Source organism: Vigna unguiculata, chromosome 4, assembly GCF_037176805.1.
Source record: "Vigna unguiculata cultivar grain cowpea cultivar isolate G323 ecotype 2 chromosome 4, ASM3717680v1, whole genome shotgun sequence".
In the NCBI taxonomy this organism is placed as follows: Eukaryota; Viridiplantae; Streptophyta; class Magnoliopsida; order Fabales; family Fabaceae; genus Vigna; species Vigna unguiculata.
The window spans coordinates 9,653,147-9,674,412 of record NC_140795.1 but is presented as its reverse complement, the minus strand read 5'-3'; the positions used below and the strand labels follow the sequence as shown (position 1 = coordinate 9,674,412).

At 26.9% G+C, this 21,266-nt stretch overlaps 1 protein-coding gene and 1 long non-coding RNA gene across 22 annotated transcripts; both read left to right on the top strand.

Annotated features, from left to right (window-relative positions):
- Nucleotides 1–655: 655 nt before the first annotated feature.
- On the top strand, nucleotides 656–2,824 carry LOC114169456 (uncharacterized). The gene is made up of 4 exons (XR_014994189.1): nucleotides 656–984; nucleotides 1,069–1,126; nucleotides 1,450–2,332; nucleotides 2,415–2,824. It is a non-coding gene; the product is annotated as an uncharacterized LOC114169456 (long non-coding RNA).
- A 10,279-nt stretch (nucleotides 2,825–13,103) lies between these two features.
- LOC114181546 (nuclear pore complex protein NUP85-like) lies at nucleotides 13,104–20,845 on the top strand. Of its 21 annotated transcripts, none has more exons than XM_085672285.1 (7): nucleotides 13,108–13,316; nucleotides 14,737–14,838; nucleotides 14,936–14,992; nucleotides 15,108–15,254; nucleotides 15,353–15,452; nucleotides 15,552–15,639; nucleotides 15,734–16,525. In XM_085672285.1, exons 5-7 carry the CDS (start codon nucleotides 15,394–15,396, stop codon nucleotides 15,857–15,859), a joined length of 273 nt encoding a protein of 90 aa, XP_085528411.1. In that variant the 5' UTR covers nucleotides 13,108–13,316; nucleotides 14,737–14,838; nucleotides 14,936–14,992; nucleotides 15,108–15,254; nucleotides 15,353–15,393; the 3' UTR covers nucleotides 15,860–16,525. The 21 variants fall into 21 exon arrangements, 7 of the variants coding, with proteins under 7 accessions (XP_085528408.1, XP_085528407.1, XP_027923824.1 ...); XM_085672284.1 differs by having other exon boundaries at nucleotides 13,112–13,316; nucleotides 15,382–15,452; nucleotides 15,734–16,514; XR_014994354.1 differs by lacking the exon at nucleotides 15,734–16,525 and adding an exon at nucleotides 20,770–20,845 and having other exon boundaries at nucleotides 13,115–13,316; nucleotides 15,382–15,452.
- The last annotated feature ends 421 nt before the right edge of the window (nucleotides 20,846–21,266 follow it).

Genomic DNA, 21,266 nt, shown 5'->3' with positions numbered 1-21,266 from the left:
TTTCTTAGCTTCTTCTCTAACATCTTCTTCTGTTCATCTTCTTCTTTTCATCGAGTTGTGTTTAAATCGCAAAAAAACGACTATGGAGATGGTTTATATTTTTTTCTGAGCTTTGTTCTGTTCATCTTCTTCTGTTCATCATTTTTTTTTTCTTTACAGGCTTCAACTGACGCTTACAAAGACATGCATCTGAGATTTGTCGTTCATCTGTCCATTTTTTTTGTGGATATCTATTTTTCTTCTTATATTTGTCAGATCTAACTTTTTCATGCGTTTTTTTACAGGTTTAAACCCAGAAGTCGTATTTATTTTGATTTTTCTCAAGCAAGCATCTCATTTTCTTCTTATATTTTGTCAGATCTAACTTTTTCATGCGTTTTTTTACAGGTAAGAACCCAGAAGTCGATTTTATTTTGAGTTTCTCAAGCGAACAACTCATTTCTTCTTATATTTTGTCAGATCTAACTTTTTTCATGCGCTTTTTTACAGGTAAGAACACAAAAGTCGATTTTATTTTGAGTTTTCTAAAGTGAACAACTCATTTTCTTCTTATTTTTTGTCAGATCTATCTCTTTCGTGCGTTTTTTTACAGGTTTAAACCCAAAAGTCGTTTTTATTTTGAGTTTTCTCAAGCGAACATCTATTTTTCTTCTTATATTTTGTCAGATCTAACTTTTTTATGCATTTTTTTACAGGTTTAAACCCAGAAGTCGATTTTATTTTGAATTTTCTCAACCAAACAACTCATTTTCTTCTTATATTTTGTCAGATCTAACTATTTGTTTCGTTTTTGTACAGAACTAATATGGTTCACTGAGACATATGGTTTTATTACGCAGATTTCGTTTTCATTTTGACCTTTCTCAAGCGAACAACTCATATTCTTCTTTTATTTTCTCAGATCTAACTATTTTTTTCCGATGATGGTATTTTCTAGGATTGCTACATGTCTAATATGGTTCACTGCGACAGATTTAACATCAGGTTTATAAAAAAAAATTATCTAACTATTTTTGGCGTTTATGTACTTTGATCTAACTGTTTCTTATATTTTTCTTCTGTTTACAGGCTTCAAATCAAGATTTCAAACTGATTCAAGAGTCTTTTTCGCTGTACAACTTAACTGGTAAGTAATTTGTATCAAAATCTACCTTTTTATTTACCAATTTATCTGTATTTTTCCACCTTTTACAAGCAACCCGTTCAACTTCTTCATTTTTCTACCTTCAACTCTCTTGGTGTCATTTTTTTTTCGTTCGTGGTATTTTTTTAATAATGCATTTTATCAGCAGATCTCTTTATTATTACCCGATTTACGTTTTTATTTGGACATTTTTCAAAGAGTTCATCATACACTATATTTTTTCAAAGTTCTACACCAAAAAGAGTTAATCTAACTATTTTTTCTGTTTATCTACCTTGATCTAACTGTTTTTCTTCTGGATACAGGCTTCAAATCAAGATTTCAAAGTCATGCACGAGTCTTTTTCGCTATACAACTTAACTGGTAAGTAATTTGTATCAAAATACCTTTTTCTTTACCAATTTATCTGTATTTTTCCACCTTTTACAAGCAAACCCTTCATCTTCTTCATTTTTCTACCTTAAACTCTGTTTGTGTCATTTTTTTTCGTTAATGGTATTTTTTAATAATACACTGTATCACCAAATCTCTTTATTTTTACCTAATTTTTGACTTTATTCGGAAATTTTTGAAAAAGTTCTTCACATTTTTCCAATCACCGTTTACTCCATCAAAACCATTTCGTTTACAAAACGTTTTGTATTCCAACCCCTTCAAATACTGCTTCGAATTTTTTCCAAATCAACCTGTCAATCAGTATTCAAACGCATTAAATTTTGCACTGCTCGAGATAATGATGAATAAACTGCTCCATCATCTGCCACACGTTATAATTACTAAACTTTACTCTATTCCAATATTAAATACCCCTTCCTGAAAAAAATCAACATTAGTAAATTACATTAAATAATTCTTCTTATACTTTTACGACGCTTCATAATTCTTTTTTTTAACGTATTATTTTTTAATTCGTATTTATTATCCTGTACTTTTACCAGTTCAGACTGTCCAGTATGTACGGATACTTCCAACAGCTATGATTTCTCCTATTCTTTTTATATATATATTCCCTATGTTTACCAATTCACAGTCAGACATCTGATTTTTCTACTGTTACCCATTTTCTTCTCTTACAATTTTACTTCATCATCAACCTATTCTCCTGCAATGGAATCCATGCCCACACCACAATCCATACTTTTTTCAGATATGGTTGGCAGATTCATTTCTATGTTTTTGAAAGACCAGGTATATTTTTTGATTCAAACTCATTTATTTTTGTTATTTATATTTATTTATTTCTTTATTCTTAACTTGCTAATCTTTTAAGGACTTTGGACACGTCGACCGAGTGTTCATAATACGCTGTTGGAAGGACCTTGCTACTAAATGGATTGTTGTTGATTACCAAAGTAATGTTCACCATGTTACTTACAACATGGATATTCACACTCCAATGATTACCCAAGGCTGGAACCAACTAAGATCTTTCTATGGAGATCATCAACTCTCTGCTGAGGATCACCCTGAATTGTTTTTTGAAATTGAAAGTGAAAGAACAAGCAGAGATATCAAAGTTCTTTATCCATTTTTTTGGTATTAAAGTTGAAAATTTTGTATGTAATTTTGTTTGAACTTCTTATATATATCAATATATAAGAAGATTTCAATTGGACTCTTATTTTGTATGCAGTTATTATATATCTCAATATAAAAGTTATATTTTATTCTCTTTTATTATATGTATTTTCCTTTTTTGTATTAGATTTTGTTCGACTTCATTTTAGTCAATATAAATTAGTTTTAATTAGAAATTGAATTAATTAACATTAATTACCATTCCATATAAATTGGAAATTTAAAAGTTAGTGAAATACAATAACTATTACTTATTAATTATTATTATTAAAATAATATAAGTTATAAAATAATTAAAATATTTTTCACCATTTTCATAGTCAGAAGAATTTAAGATCAATTTTTATGGAAAAATAAATTTAAAATGACAGTTTAAAAAACTTTTTGTATTCCAACGCCTTCAAAAAGTGGTTCGAATTATCTCCAAATCAACGTGTCAATCAGTATTCAAATGCATTAAATTTTGCACTGCTCGAGATAATGATGACAACCTGTCAATCAGTATTCAAATGCATTAAATTTCGCACTGCTCGAGATAATGAGGATTAAACTGCTATATCATCTGCTACACGTTTTAATTATTAAATGTTTTCATATTCCAATATTAAATACTAAATCGCCAACCAATGAGCGTTTCATTTTTTTAAATTTCTCTTCATTATGGTTTTCACTTCTCAAGATAAAATTAATTGCACTGTCCAGAGTTATCAACACTTCTCAAGACGATAATCATGATTGCTCTACGTAATATTACTATCACTAACACGCTTTGATTACCAGTACCTCTCTTCACACTCAAAGATCGCTGCTACGTCTACAATTTACAACTTATCTTCTTTCAAGGATACTCATATGGGTTCATATGTGTAGATCAGATTTCCAAACATGTATTGGAATATACAACATTCATTTATTATAGTAAGAGAGTGTCATGTCCCAAAAAAACATAATTAGTGGTCTTCATAATTAATGTTTTGGAGCAGTAAGTGTCATAAGATGACATTTTAGGAACCTTTACAAAGTTTTTTAGAGAAAGTAACTATTATTTTTAAAATAAATTAAACTAAAAATGGTAATACAATAAATTAATTAGGATTTGGTGTGGAATTTACAAAATATTACATGATATTTACTGAAATGTTTCGTAGTTTTGAGAGTGAATACTTTCAAATATAATTTTCATGTTATTTGATATAATAATATTTACTGTTTAAGAATTATAATAGTGAAGTAAATGAAAATCATAAGTTACAATTTATTTTTAAAATAAATGCAAATCGAGGTAAAATCTAAATTTTCTAAATTTTTCAACAAACAAAATTGAAATAAAGCTCATGCTTCAATAAATATTTATTAAAGTTTAATAAGTTAAATCCATGAATGAAATATATTTGTTTGCTTCCTCATTCCAGTCCCACGTCTTAAAAATTTCAGAGTACAAAAAATATTTATAATTTAAAATTAAAAGAATACATAATGATAACTACCAAATATTTTTATATAAATATTAATAGTTTCTCCTTTTTTATAGACAAAATTAGTTATTTTTTTAATTTTTGTTTTAAAAATAATATTACATATTACAGTTTTTTGAATCTGATTAATTAATAATTTCTTATTAATAAAAAATGCAAATAAAATTATTTACTTTAAATACATTTATTTACCAAATTAAAAATTAAAACTTTTTTTTACTTGACTTGCTAGATATGCTGTTAATACTTTTCAAAAAATACTTTTCATCTTCCAGAAATTAAAAGATGTTGAGGAGAATAAAAACAAATTTTCAGTTTCTTTCAACACTACTTTCAAAATAAAAATTTGTCTCTTCCAACACATTTTTATAATCAATTTAAATTAGCATTAATTATGAAGAAACCAACAACTTTTTTAGTGTCTCAATACAATGTTATATTTGAATTTATTGTATTATAATTTTAAATGGAAAATATTTTAAAAAATCTACATACCTTCTTGAAAAACTTTTATACGGGGTCCAAAAATCTTCTCACATTCCCATAGAGTAAAAGTCATTTTGAATGACCAAAATCTCTAATAGTATATAATCTAATATATAATTATATACAATTGCAAAGCTAACAATATTGTTTTGAGTTCTAATGGCATTGTCCCAAAATATACATCATTGGTGGTCTTCATAATTAATATTTTGAAGTAAATATGATAAAATAACAACTTTAGAGTTTCTTGGAGATGGTAGCTAATTTTTATAAAATAAATCTAATTAAAGAACGTAATATAATAAATTAATTAGGATTTTGTGTGGAATTTACGAATATTACATGACTGAAATGTTTTGTAGAATCGAGAGTGAATACTTTAAAATATAATATTAAATCTTATTTGATAAAATAATATTTACTATTTCAGAATTTTTATAGTGAAGTAAATGCAAATCATAAACTACATTTTATTTTTATAATAAATACAAATTATAAAGGCATAATCCAATTTTTTAAATTTTTGAACAAACAAAATTAAAATAAAGTTCTGACTCCATGAATTTGTCTCATTAATGATAACATAGACTTTTAAAAAGTTCAAAGTAGAAGAAAGATTTGTAACTAACAAATATTTTTTATATAAGTATTAATATTTTCTCCTCTTCTACAGAAAAATTATGTATTTTATTAATTTATTTTAAAAATAGTCATTACATATTACACTTTTCTTAAAATCTGATCAGTTAATAGTTTCTTTAAATTAGTTACCTTAAATATATTTAATTACCAAATTAAAAATTAAGACTTTGTTTTTTTTACTTAGCTTACTGAAAAATATATTTATATTTTTTAAAATCTACTTTTCATCTTCCAAAAATATAAAGATGTTAAGAATTAAAACAATTTTCCAGTTTTTTCCAACACTACTTCCAAGCTATATTTTTTCAACCTCTTAAAGAACTTTTCAGTTTCTTCCAACCTACTTCCAAGATATATTTTTACGGCTTCTCAAAGATGAATGTCTTTATCATTAAATAACATTAAATATTAGAAACCAACAACTTTTTGTGTTTCTCATTGCAATGTTATATATGAATTTATTGTATTAAAATTTTAAATGGAAAATATTTTAAAAATCTACCTACCTTTTTAAGAGAGCTTTATACAGTTTTCAAAAATCTTCTTAAATTTTAACGTAGCTTATTGAATAAACTTTATTAATCAACACTTACGTCTTTCAATATACATGTAAAAAATATACAGAATAAATGGAAAACTTTTCGTCTTCCAAGAATTTTTCATTTTGAATTATGACTATTTATTATGAACAACAACAATCATGATTTGTGGAACTCAATGAATCATGAAGTATCAATCAAACACATAATTAGAGTTTAAGACATTCACGAAAAATATTATTTATCAATTTTAAGTATATAAAAAATATAAAAATTTTATATCATCATGTTGTTTTTTGAGATGTTATATGCTTCTTTATTTATCGCTAATGATTAATACAAAATGCAAAATCTTCTTCTATTAATATGCTTGAAAACCGATTGATCTAATATTACTTATTATGGTTGTATTCTTAACTTTATATCAATTATGGTTTTAAAATATTGCATTGGAAACCAAAATCTTCTTCTATTAATGTGTTTGAAAACTGATTGATCTAATAATACTGATTATGGTTGTATTCTTAACTTTATATCAATTTATGATTAAATTTAAATATTAATTTAAGAATAAATTTATATTTATGTAGGATTAATGTAATATTATCATTTTATATTTTTATATAATATTACATCACATTGAATTTACATTGGAAACTATTTTTTTTCATTTAATGTCCTTCGAAACTGAACTTTTCTTATAGTTGATTTTTGTAAACATCAAGCAGTAGATAATATTAGGTAATATATTCCTTCCGTGTGTTTTTAGAATAAATTTCAAAATTAATTCATTGAAAATAATATCGTTTTTAAGTTGTGAAAAATTAATCATAATACATATAATAATACTAATAAATTTTGGATTCAAATTTGAAATCGTAACGGACAGTAAAAGAAATAGAATGTGATAAAAAAAAATTAAATTTAACATTTAAAATGAAAAATATATACAAAAAGTTAATTTTTGTAATAAATACTTGAATATTTCTGATAAAAATATATAAATTCAAATATTCAAAAAATTTGATGACCCATGATATAATAATGTATTATAAAATATAATAATATGTAACAATGTAAATATAAAATATAATAATATTAATATAATTAAAATATAAGGTAAAAATTATAAATTATAAATTTTTTAAACTTTTAAAGATATGGAAATAATTAACTATTTCAATTTCAATATTATTGCAAGATTAAAATTCATATATTGTGAAAATTGGAATTCGAAGTATATACAGTAACATTTTCTCTAAAAGCAATTACCAAACTGAAACTTTAGAATGAAAGTGGTACTATTTGATTAATTAAACAAAAAATATACCAATAAAATTTAAATTTTAACATTAAAAAAAATTGTAAAATAGCGTAGGTTTTTCAATAGATTCTTATAATGTCTCTAAACAACTTTCAAATATTTTTAACTTATAAGAAAGGTTCGTATTTTATATATTATCAAAATGGAAAAATGATAAATTAAAAAAATTTAATGGAAATACATTAATATTCACAATTAAAAACAATAAAAGTTAAAAATATGATATAGAAAATAAACAAGTAATATAATATTTAGGAACAAAAGATCTATGGTTCTTAATAATATAATAATATATTAACATATTAGTCCTAATATAATAATAATAGTAAAAATAATTAAAATATAGTGTAAAATAATAAATAAATAATTGTAAAATTTAAATATGAATTTTTAAATATTTTTAAATATTTTTCACATATTTTTTGACATTTTACACAAACTTAAACAATAATTTAAAAAATAATTTTTATAACATAGACATTGGTATATCATTACAAGTTAAATTTATACATTCTTAAAATTTTTAAAGATATAAAAATCACTAATAATGTCGATTTCAATATTTTTTTTCTAAATTAGGATATATATTGTCAAATTTGAAATTCAAAATATATAGTAATAAAGTTTGAATTTAAATTCTAAATTTCAAAAGCTATGAAATATGGGAGCAAAGTTAAAATTTGAAATTTAAAATCCAAAAAAATTGTAAAAAAAGGACTTCAATAGAAAAGTCTATCAATGTCTAACCTTTGTATTTTTGCATAGTGTACTATTTATATTTGTCTACATAGTCTACATTTTGTAAGTTTTGATTGTTTACTATTTATATTTTGTTTGCAGTCTAACATTTGTATCTTTAAAGAATCTACTATTTATATTTAGGTGTAATTAGTCGGATAATACTCACTTTTGTTTGGATATGTCAGTTTCATACCCACTTTTACAAAGGTGTCAATTGGGTCCTAACTTTGGAAAATATGTCTCAATCAGGTCCCTTTGAGAAAAAAATATTAACGCCATTAATGATATCGATATTTAAAACGACTTACAAGAGTGAAAGGAACCTAATTGAGACATTTTTTCAAAAGTTGGGATTCGATTGACACATTTTTAAAAGTGAGTACCAAACTGACACATCTGAAGAGATTGAGTACTATCTGACTAACTAAACATTACATTTATATGCACGATCTATCATTTGTAGCTTTATATCGCTTACTCTTCACATTTTTTGTATTGTCTAATGTTTGTATCTTTATTAAGTCTACTCAACAATTTCTATATTGTCTATCATTTTTATTATTAGAGAAACAACTATTATATTTTTCTACATTTTTTACTCAATATTTCATTCAAAATTAAATTTGAATTCTTAATTTTAATTATCTAAATCTTAATATATTATTTAAAATAATTATATATAATACATTTTATTAAAAATATATATAAATAACTTAAATACATTTTTATTATAAAATCAATTAAAATATTATTATTGAATTTTATAAAATAAAATTTATATTAAATTTAATTATATTTTTATAATTTCAAATTAATTTAATAAATATACTGTAACTTTTAATTTTAAAATTCGATATCCCGTGCGTTGCACGGGTTAAAATACTAGTAGAGTAACAAAGCAAAGCCTAGAATGCCACTTTCATGAATAAATGCACACGCAAGAATGAAATTTTAGGCTCAATTCTCTCCATGGTTATATTGGTCAAGATTGTTCATGCCACACACTTTTCATGTAAAAACATACTTGAATCAATTATTGGAATAGAAGAAATGATTGAAATGTTCATTCACTCTAGCTAGACCATCTACAAACACATACAAAGCAAAGCTAGGCTAGAAAAGAGAGAAAAATGCACTACTGTGTAAACTGGTAAAAACATAACTAAGAGCCTACTCAACAAGCTTAAAATAACCAAAGAAACTTAAGGAACAACCAAAAACTAAAATTCTACCTAAAACTCAAATCTCACTGCCCAAACCTCTAAAAATACCCAAAAACTAGGCCAAAACTAAGATTATGCTAAAGGATGAGTAAATTGTGAAGACACTACCTAAACTACCTTAAAATGACTAAAGAATACCTAAATCTAACTCAGAACTTACTTCCTAAAAGGGATTCTAAAAATAACTACCTAAAACTAAGACTAGTCTACCCAAATGTATATGCATGTACTAAGCTAACTTATGGAAGTGTAATCTAACTATCTTGACAAGTTTCTAATAGCAAAATGTAACTAAAAGACAGCTCAAACAACTAAACTTAACTACAACTCAAAATTTAGCTACCTAGGAGAAAAATTAGCACCAATTAGGCTAAAAACTGTAGAATTTTAAAACTGAATCAAACTATTGTAAGAAACTGCTACAAACTACTTGGACAACTTTTAGAAAGCAAATGAAAGATGGAAAACATATCACAACTCAAAAACAACTAGAGAACTAAAATCTGCCTAATGGAACCTAATAAAAATGAACTAAAATGGCTAGAAACGTTAAAACTGAAAACTGTACTAATCTAGCTATTAGAAATACTAATCAGCTACCTAGACACATTCTAAAAGGTAAAAGTAAGACAAAAACTAAACTAAGTCAAAAACAGCAAAAGAATTAAAATCTGATATATGAAGACCTCATGATGCATTAAAGAATCAACTCCACACACTGTCTGCCAACTTCGAAATCAAACTGCAACTACCATAGTGCTCCAAATATTACATTTTAGCATTCAAATCAAAGGTAATGGAGTCGGGAATCCATTGCAACAAGAATCACTTTAATTGGATCACTATGGAGGAAATTATTGACCAGACAAACAAAGGAGTTCAAAGCTGTCAAAATTACGTTTTCATGCAACTTAATATAAATTCTCATGCTAAAACTTGTGAACACAGAAAATTAACTATGCAAACAAGTTCTAAATGACAAAAGAGCACTAGAAACTGGTCTATCTACTACGAACAACAAAAACTACAAAAATGACCTATTTAAACTTAAGAAATGTATGTTAGACTAAGGAAAACTATGGAGTGCAATAAACTAAAAACTGAAAAGTAACCCTTCACACAACTTTAAAATCATAAACTAAGCTAACTATATTCCTATCTACTTAAGAAAGCATGAAATCTAACATATGACAGTATGAACCGAAGAAACTTAGCTAAAAACAACAAAACCAAGACAATAATAACAAGAAGGAACCTTTGAAGGCACATAGGGGCATGCCCCCCACAATTTTTATATCTATGTAATTTAATTAATATATAATTTTAAATATATATTTAAAATTAATATTTTAATATATTTGATATTTTAAAAATTTTTTATATATCTATATTTAATATATTTCTATTCTTTTTTTTTTGTTTTTCACATTTTCAATTTTACCTTTTAATATTTTTAAAAATAAAACTAATTATTTTATTAACATTATCTTTTAAGTGATCACTTATTTAATTTAATCATTTTTTATTTGACTGTTTTTATTTGAAACTTAACCATTATATATGTAAATTAATCATAATAAAATTATAAAAATTATTTGTATTTATTTTATAATTATAATGATAACAATAATTATAATTTTATTACTTCTTATTATCTTAAAAAAAGTAAATACAATATTTTTACCGGTTCATTCAAAAATGTGAAGTTAGTCCTTTAGTTTTTTTAGTCCCAATTTGATATCGGTTTTTGAAAAAATGATGCAATTTGGTCATTTTTCGTTAAATTTTCTAAATCAGATCAAGGTTTTTTAATCAAAATTGAAGTTGTGAATAAGGATGATTTGTTTTGTTGGTGTAACTGACATAATCTTAGAGTCAATCATGATGAAAAATCCTTGCTCCGCTTCAAGAAATTTAATAAAAATAAGCAAATTGCATCAATTTTTAAAAAAATCGGACCAAATTGAGACTAAAAAAACTAGAAGACCAACTTGACATTTTTTAACAAAAAATGGACCAAAAGAGTAATTCAACCAAAATTTTGACATCCAAAAATATTGATCGAAGATCTGCCACTAACAACAACCTAGTCTAATCTTAAAACAACAATCAGAAACTATCTAATCTGATTTATACAAGTTTCAAACAACAAAAGAATCTATTACAAATTAAGAAAAGAAGATACTACAAAAGTTACTACATCACCCATTTTCTTTTATTGACACGTATCATAAAAAATAGTTTTTTCATCATTTTAAAAGTCTGGTATAAAAGGACTCGGGTTCAAATCCTACAAAAGTCAATTTGTTTTTATTTTTTCATTTCTTTATAATTTCAACTAGAGTTGTCAAAATGGGTAACCTGGCCCAACCCGGCTCGACCCATCACGGGTTGATGATTTAGTGAGCCAACCCAACCCGGCTCACTTTTTAGCGAGCCAAAAAAATTTGAACTGGCCCGGTCCACCACGGGTTGGTGGGTTAAACGGATTGACTCACGGATTCACTTAATTAAAAAATATTTTATTTTTTTATTTTTTTCAGTCAAAACTAAATTGTAATTCTAATTAAAATCTAAATAAACTTTAATACAATCCAAATATAAACCAAAATAAAAAAATACAAATTATTTACGTGTGGGATAAAAAAACAACTTAACATGACCCAATAAAGCCCAACTTAATAAAAAAAAAAACACTTGTGTGACCCTTTTATCTGCATGTTGATGAGCCAACCTGACTCACCACGGGTTCAACCCGGATGAGTCGGGTTCTAAATGTCGGGTCAAAAATCAATCCGTATTGAAATTTGTAAAAATATTTCAACCCAACTCGGCCTGAACCCGTGTGAACCGGGTTGACTTGCGGGTTTCAACCCATTTTGACAGCTCTAATTTCAACTATAATATTAATTATAAATAATATTATTATTTGAAATATTTTTATAATTATTAGTATTTCTAATTATTAATAATATTATTATAAATATTATTTATAGTGATAGTAGTAAAATTATAACAAATATTAGTATTATTATTTTAATAATAATAATAATAATAAAATTGTTATTATTATTATATGTTACTATTATATATTATTACTATTAGTATTATTAACATTATCAGTAGTAAAGTTATTACTCTTATTTGTAATATATAATATTATTACTATTATATATTTTTGTTAGTAATTACGTCTCAATATTTATTAGATTATGATAAATTATTTTTTTGTCTTAAACTTAAAAAAAAATAGGTATATTGATAAATATATGATTAATTTAAAATTTTACTCCAACATCTTACTGTTGATGTTCATACCCATTCAAATTTGAAGGATTTGTCAATCATTATTGAATTATGTCAATCTTATTATCAAAACAAAATTCGGAATAAGAAGAAAGATGAATTTCTTGAAGACAATATAGTTATTTACATTAAAAAAGGAATAACTAGAGATTTTTATTCCGAATAAATTATTGATGAGTTCAAAATTTTTTACTATAAATTATTTTGACTTCTCCAAAATTATTGGTCAAGATTCGTCACGGGATATTATTATCAACTATAATTAATAATCATTATTACTATCAACTATAAATATTATTATCATTATTATTAATTATAACTATTTCTATTATTATATTACTATTATTAATAAAAACTATAATTATTATAATTGTTATTATTATTATTATTGCTTTTATTATTATTGTTAGATACACATTTTACTTTTACTTACTATGTAAGAATCATGTTTCAATTACTTGTCATTTTTATTTGTTTTATTGTTCATTAATCTATACATTTGAACAATTATTTCAATTAAAAAAAATATACTATGGTATTTTAATAGGGTTTTTTTTAGGGGTTAAAACAACCTCCAGTAAAATCAACACGTAATTGGGGTTTTTCAAACCCCTGAGAAGTCCCAATCATTTTTTTAATGAAGCCTAGCAAAGCTTTACATTTTGACTCATTTTCATCTTTTCCTTTGCCCGTATTATTTTTACTTTTTCTCCCAAGTGCTTATCTTCCACGATGCTTGTAAAACCTATGCTTCAAATCTTCGTCTCGAATAAGAAAAGACATTTTCACGTTGCGAATCTTCGTCTGAAACCAATTTCGCTCTTCGATTGTGCATCTCTCAATCACAACGTTCAATTAGTAAGGTTTCTTTTCCCTTTTTGATTTTCGAATTTCTCATGCCCTAAATCTCTTATTCACTCCAATTACATTCATCTTGCTCTGAATCAGTTTTAAGAGGTTGAAACTTAAGAGTGTATTCTAGTTAAGTTCTTTGGGTTATTATATCACTGTATTAGTTTATGCATAAGTTTGTCGATGTTTATTTGTTTCAACTTTTTTTCTACAATGACTTTTAATTGTTTTTTCACCTAGAAGTGTTCATGAATAAAAATTTCTGAACAGATCCTTTTTGTCTTTTCCCATACTAATAATGTTTCGGAAACTATTTCTTTTTTGTTTTTTTTTTGTGCCTAAGGCTGGTGCCTATTAATGTATGGAGCTGGAAATGCTGCTTAAATATGATGCTCGTATACTCTAAGGGAATGAAATAGTCAATTGTTTAGCATCAGGGTGGTGTTTTATGTGATAATGTCTGAAAGGTGTTCTTGTGGTTATGAATTTTATAAATACAAGGGATCAAAAACTTGAGTAAGCTTACTTATGGTTGTGGTTCTGAATGTTGGGTTCTGAAGTGTCACCATTATAGTGGATGAGAAGTTGTGTAAGTGAATGAGCATGTCTAGTGGATGGTTGGAGTTACACCTATTGAGGATTAGATGACTAAATCTTGTCCGTGGTGGTTTGACTTTGATCTAAATGGTGTGTCTAAAAAATTTATCATAGCACAATGACATTATTTGGCTATCCTTGTTGTTGGAGGGGTAGATGAGTCAAGCTGAGCACTATAAGCTCAAGCTCAATGCACAATAAAATATGTTGGTCTAGCTTGGCTTTATTTCTTTGAAGAAGCCAAATGTAAATCTTGAGTTTGATTGACTATGTTGTAATATCTAGCCTTGTAGAAGATATGCAATCAAGCATGCTTTCAACTAGCATGGTTCATTTTACTGAGTTTATTTTCTGTCTGTTATAGGCAAATGAGTTTATTTTCTGTCTGTTATAAGCTTAAATTGAAAGGGAAGGTTCCCAAACCTGGCTCCAGTTTCATCTTATCTACCCTAATTTGCTCAATTTCTATACACTTGTTTTGGAAGCTTCCTCCTTTTAACTGGAAAGCTACTAGTGCTTTGAAGTTTGAAACTTATAAATGCATTTTCAATGTAACCTACCACTTGATTATTACCACATCAAGATTTGATATAGTTAGTTTTTATACAATGTGACGGTGATGTAGGTGAATTCTATAAATCCAAGGCTGACTTTATCAAGGATGATACTAATGTCTCAAAATAAACAGGATTTACCAATACCAACAGACAAAAACAAGCTTTACGAAATGAAAGATTTTTATGAGATTAGAGTTTGATGAAAATGATAATGTTATTTGAGAAAGTAATTTGTTTAGTGCTCTTATGGTCTAATGTTTACATATCTGCAGATAGCTCCAATATATTTTTCATTGTGCATGAAGCAAGGAATGGGCTTGTTAGAGAATTCATTGTATAGGCAATTTGTTCAACACAATAATGTGTTGCTTAAGGTAACTATTTTAGCTTCTTAATGTTAGTTACTATCTATTCCCAAGTATATTGGTTGATATAATTTGAGTGACAAACATATACTTGCTACTCTTGTAGAACATTGAAATATTCCACTTGTATGAGCTTGATGGTATTAGTTCAAACATTATGAAGGTAACTTACAGATCTTAATTGTGTGTCTAGCTTGAGCTTTATGATATTAAGACTATATTTTATCCTAATAATCTATTGTTCACAACAAAAACTGACCTGCATAAGAAATATGTAGATTGCTGGAGTATACCACTAGAAGGATGGTCATAAGGGTGTTGGGGTATTTTGGCTTCAACAAGCCCAAGATTCTATTTGTCTTGATAGGATTGCCCAACAGTTATTTGATTCTGTTGGAAAGTCAATATTTGATGAAAGCTTCAAGGTAGTTCTCATAATACTCCAATAAATAAATTACTGAAAGTTTTTCATATATACTAGTTTATTCCTATTTACGAATTTGTTTTCTTCATAATTATTTAGATTTCTAGTTGTTTTCCATTCTCTTACAGCAATGGGAAGGCATGATTGAACTACTAAGTTCTGAATCTAAGCCTGTTGGGGGTCTTGAGTTTTTGCACAAGTATGAGTTATCCAATGCATTTTCTTGTTTCCTTAGCTTTGTCTAGTTATATATTATTTTCTTAGTTCTTGCATTTATTAAATATTATATAAATATCAGGTATAAGGATTTCAAGGAATCCCTTCAGAAGGTATCTGGTGGAAAATCAACTAAGCTAGCCAGGCAAGTTGTAGGCTCCCTCATGCTGGTATTGGTCACACTTCTGTGATTACTTTCACTATGGTAAAATTGTGTGTTGATTGTATAATTTAGTCTTTTTCACTTGTTATTATCTGATCTAGTTGGCAACACCTTGTGATAAGCACCCAAGCACTTGGGAAAACCATCCTCAAAAGCTAGTTGTTAAGGATAATACACTCACCAGCTTATCATGTGAGCTGAAATTTAACTTTTTATCAGAAGAATGATTGTCTTGTAGTAGTGATGTGTTTATATATATATATATATATATATATATATATATATATATATATATATATATATATAAGGCTTTAATTATGATGTGCTTTGTTATGCTCTTGAGTTACGTTGATACCAATGTCACAATTTTTATGCTAGTGATTTCATAATATGAAATTGATTTCTTGAATGATGGTTTATATTATAACATGATGGGCTATGGGTTTCTTTGTTTCTTATTTTTGTTTTAGGATAAGCAATAGCAGTAGATGTGGTTGAATTCCTCACGTGAATGATATTTGATTTTGGCTGTAAAAGCCTTCTAATGTTTATTCTAGAAAATTTCCTTTAGGGGTACTTAATTTAATTTTAATATATCAAATCCTAGATATCTGGTGTGAATACAATTTTTCAACTATTGCAGACAAATATGCTAGTAATTTTTCCATGCGGTACCAAATTTAAGTTTTAATATACATGAATGCGTAGATTTTTTATTCTTCAATTATGAAGCTTTTATAGAAAATGTCTACGATTTGTTGCAGACAAGTGTGGCAAAAGTAAATGTTTTAAATTACTTTCTGCCCCAGAAGCATCCTATTTCAGTAGCTTATATATATATATATATATATATATATATATATATATATATATATATATATATATATATATATATATATATATATATATATAATCCCTCTTTATCAATTGCAGCAATGGACGATCATGCACTGTAAACACAATCTTCTGGAACACAATCTAGCTCCTGTTTCCCCAAGAAATTGAGGCAAGAAAAGTAGTTGGCTCCTTAAATAGTGAGCAAAAAGCTCAAAAACTAAGTCTTGAAACAATATTTTATGCTAACCTAAGGAATACAAGCATACAACCGTCTGGTGGGGCATCAAGCATAAACAATTCAAGGAGGGTTGTGGCACTGACAACAACAACACAGGAGGATGAGGATGTTGCATTGGCTATAAGGTTCCAGAGAGAAATTGATGAACAAAGCCCAAGAACAACTTGAATGAGGACAATAAGAATGAACTAAGTTGCTTATATTTTTTATTTTTTAATCGAGTAGTATCAGGCAATGAACCAACCAAATGTTGGCAAGCCCAATACCAATAAGGATAATCCAGAAAACCGTTAGTAAGGTGAATTCCTTTATCTTACTATTGTACAATCTTATTAACACACTTAGTAAAAGCATAGTTTGTCATTAAATTTTAATTTTTTGTAACTATTATGAGCTTCTGGAGCATGCTAATTTCCAATATCTTTCTACGTATTAAAAATTCTAAATATATAATGTGTAATTATATATAAGCCACCAGACTTAAAATATATGTAATTATATATTTTCAATAGCTTTTGGGAAAAAACAAATTCTTGTACTTACAATCAAGGGGATGACTACTAGTCTGAATTCTAAAAAGTAAAAAGTTGTTCCTATCTAGTCATAAAAAGTAGATGATATTTTTCATAGTAGGCCTGGGAAATACCGGGGGTTTGAAACCCCCTGTTAATTTATGGGGGTTTTATGAAACCCCTAGTAATTTATAGGGGTTATGAAACTCCTGTTAATTTATGGGGATTATGAAACCGTAGGGAAGTTTTGCTTTATCAGGAGTTACTCAAAATCGCCAGTAATCTTTTAACAACGCTGGTTTTAGTCAAAAAAAGTCAAACTGCGGATAACGTATTTAGTGGGAGTTAAAACTCCCGGAAACGCCAAATATAACCCCCGCTAAAATTATTATTTTTTGTAGTAATAGTTACTAATTAGTAAAATAATAAAATTGAAAAATAATTTTTTTATTATAAATAATTATTTAAATTTAAAATATAATAATTAAGATGATAAAATTGATAAAATAAAAAGGACACCAAAGATGTTTATCCTTTTATATATGTAGTTGTATTAATATAAATATTATTATTAGTAGTAGTAGTAGTACTATTAGTATTATTTTTTGTATCACTATGCGATATTATTATAGTGGTATTATTATTATTATTATTATTATTATAGTTAGATGCATATTTTATTTTTATTTACTACAAGATCATATTTCAATTACTTACTCTTTGTATTTGTTTTGTTATTCATTTTATCTCTATATCTTGGTATTTTTTGAATTGAAAAAAAAAAATAGTTACTAAAATTAGTAGAATGATAAAACTGACAAATAATTTTTTATTATGAATAATTATTTATATTTAATAAATAATAATTAAGAGGATAAAATTGATAAAAACAAAAAGGACATAAAAAACGTGAATCTCTTTATATATTTAGTTAGTGTATTATTATTATTATCATTATTATTATTATTATTATTATTATTATTATCACCACGGGATATTATTGTAATGGTATTATTATTATTATTATTATTATTATTATTATTATAGTTAGACACACATCTTAATTTTATTTACTAGGAGATCAATTTTCAATTAGTTGTCCTTTTTAATAGTTTTGTTGCTTATGTATATCTTTATATATAATTATAGATAATTAGTATGTCAACATTAGTCTTCATATTTGCATTAACATTAATATTTATAGCATAAAAATTATTATTATTATCATTTGTTTGTTATTATTAGTATTATTATTATTTTTATTATTATTATTACTATTCATAGTGATGGTATTAGTATAAGTACTTTTTTTAATTATAAAAACATTATTATATTAAATATTTTTGCTAAATAGATTTTTAATATTTTAAAAATTTTATAATTTATATTAATATTATTATTTTAATGGTTAAATAAATATAATAATAATTATATTATTATTCTAAACAGATTTGAAATAAATAAAAAAATGTGCATACACGCACGGGTCATATACTATTATAATTATTTTGTAAAATCAATTAACTACACCATATTGTGATATTAATTTTATTTATTATATTTAAAATTGAATTTACAACTTCATTTCATTAATAATAACATTTACAACAATATAACCTAATTTTCATGATATTTATTATTTTATTTTTATATTTTTGTTATTATTATCGATTATAACTGTAACACCCCATTTAATTTATAATCATGATTAAAGGAAGTGTCACAAGATAATACAGAAACACACTCCTGGAGTTTAAACACTACTCCATACAATAACCAAGGCACACAACTATGCCACATCTAAACCAGATACAATGTTCATCAGTAATCAAAATAGGAAATTAAAAGACAGACTAGTACATGGGCCATAGCCCCAAAAAGAAAGTCCAAAGCAGTAGAATCTAGCCCAGATGGCTAAGCAGTAGAATCATCTCTTCCTTGTTGATCTCGAGTACCTCTCACATATGCTCCCATCAATAAATTGATGATCGTCGCAAAAGTAGAAGAACAAGATACAAAAGAATCAAACAAACAAAGGGTAAGCTAGAGTAGAAACAGTTTATCAAGTAATCACATTCTATTACACAATCCAAAGAGTATTCATCAACCAATCATGTTATGACTTCTCAAGAAATACACTAGACTCAGACTCGACTCATCCGGATTACCTATAATCTGGTCGGATTCAGTGGATGTTTGCACTTGTGGTGGATTAACCTGCTCACCCCCGAGTTGCTCACCTCCGAGCTAAGTGTTACAATGTTTCAATCCCCCACACACAAGGTTAGCCCTTAATGAGTTTCAGGCCTCCTGCTACTCTTACCACAGGAGTCAATCTGCTCTAAGTGAGACTAACTGACTCCTTAGAGTGTCAGGATGCAACCTTACCTTGAATCCTTACCAAATTATATAGATAGGGCACCACCATGGACTCCCACTAACAGGGGCCATGGAATTACGTCCCGACCACTGAAGCACCACTAGGAAGTCTCACCTAGAGACTCGTGGATTTACGTACTAAAAACATACCAATCACATTCCAAACAAACAAATAATATTGATCATGCATTTAACACCTCGCGCCATCCTTTGTAACCTATCCTCATTCATATTCCATGTTGATTTGATACCATCCCATTCTTCCCAATTCGGGGATATAGAACTTTACCTCATACCAATACCATGCCATCAACGAAACATTATTGCTCATACCGAATTCATGACCACACATATAACCAACCATTTCATTGAAATTGTATGCCAAGATTTATCCAAGTTCATCATTCACAATCCATGAATCACATCACTCATGCAAATTCATTCATCTCATACTTTATAAATGCATACCAAGACATACATATATCGCAAAATAGTATTCATCCCAAATAAATGAGTGCCAACATTTAAGTACCTGCAATTCTATACAATCAAGCACAACACACAACCATAATTCTTACACCAAAATTCCTAAGAAAATTTATTATCACAACCAAAATCACTACAGTAATGCGTGACACATTTCTCAAGCTACATACATCTAATCGACGATCTAACTGGTCAAACCATAAAATAGCATGTTATGAACCAACTGTTAAACTTTGAGCTCAATCCAACGGTTAATGAGTCGGGAAAGTCAATTTTACTAAAACTGCGCATATCAGAAAAATACACAGTCGCCTAGCGACCAAGTCAACCCGCCCAACGACCAAGTCAACTCGCCCAGCGACTGCGCGACGCATCCAGAATATGAGAAATAACGTCAAATATCACAGTTTCATGAATATTTGAACCTCTAACTTAGAAATATACCAAAAACTAACGTTTTCCCCAATCTTTTCTCATATTTCACAAAACATTAATCGTATAAAATAGAAATAACGTGAAACCCTAGCTTCCCTTACCTAGAAATAGCTAGTCCAAATGACTCGTATACCGAGCAGTGAGCACCACAGCTCCGGGGACAACTTAGTGAGCTGGAAAAACAGCGGAACGGAACAGAACAAGGTTATTAAGGTGAGTCCCCAAGGAAATACGAAAATAAAGCTAGAAGGGAACTACTATGAGCCTAGAAGCAACTTACATAGAGTGGAAGAGCTTGAGCTTGCTTGGAGAGGATGGGGAAGCAAGGAGAGCGTGAGAACGAATGTTTTCTGAAAGTGAGTGAAACTAGAGTGTTAGGGCAAATTAGGATCTTTGGCTCCCTATGGGCCAACCCTAGGCCCAACTGATTTGGGGCAGCCTTTCTAAATTAGAGCAAAAAATAAAAAGAGGGTTTTACAATAACTATTATTATAATTATTGTTATTAACTATAATTGTTGTTATCAACCTTATCAACTATAATTATTATAATGAGTATTACTACTAACTATAAGTATTATTATTATTATTATTATTATTATTATTATTATTATTATTATTAATTACAATTATTTCTATTATTATTATATTATTATTACTATTATTATTAATTAAAACTATAATTATTATAATAGTTATTATTATTATTTCAATTACTTGACCCTTTTATTTGTTTTGTTGTTTATTT

Bases quoted from the DNA above. Each gene is read 5' to 3' on its own strand.
- LOC114181546 (XM_028068023.2), top strand. The intron at 15,255-15,551 runs GTAGTTCTCATA...TATAAATATCAG, and splicing joins TATTTGATGAAAGCTTCAAG to GTATAAGGATTTCAAGGAAT. The intron at 15,640-15,733 runs GTATTGGTCACA...TATCTGATCTAG, and splicing joins TTGTAGGCTCCCTCATGCTG to TTGGCAACACCTTGTGATAA.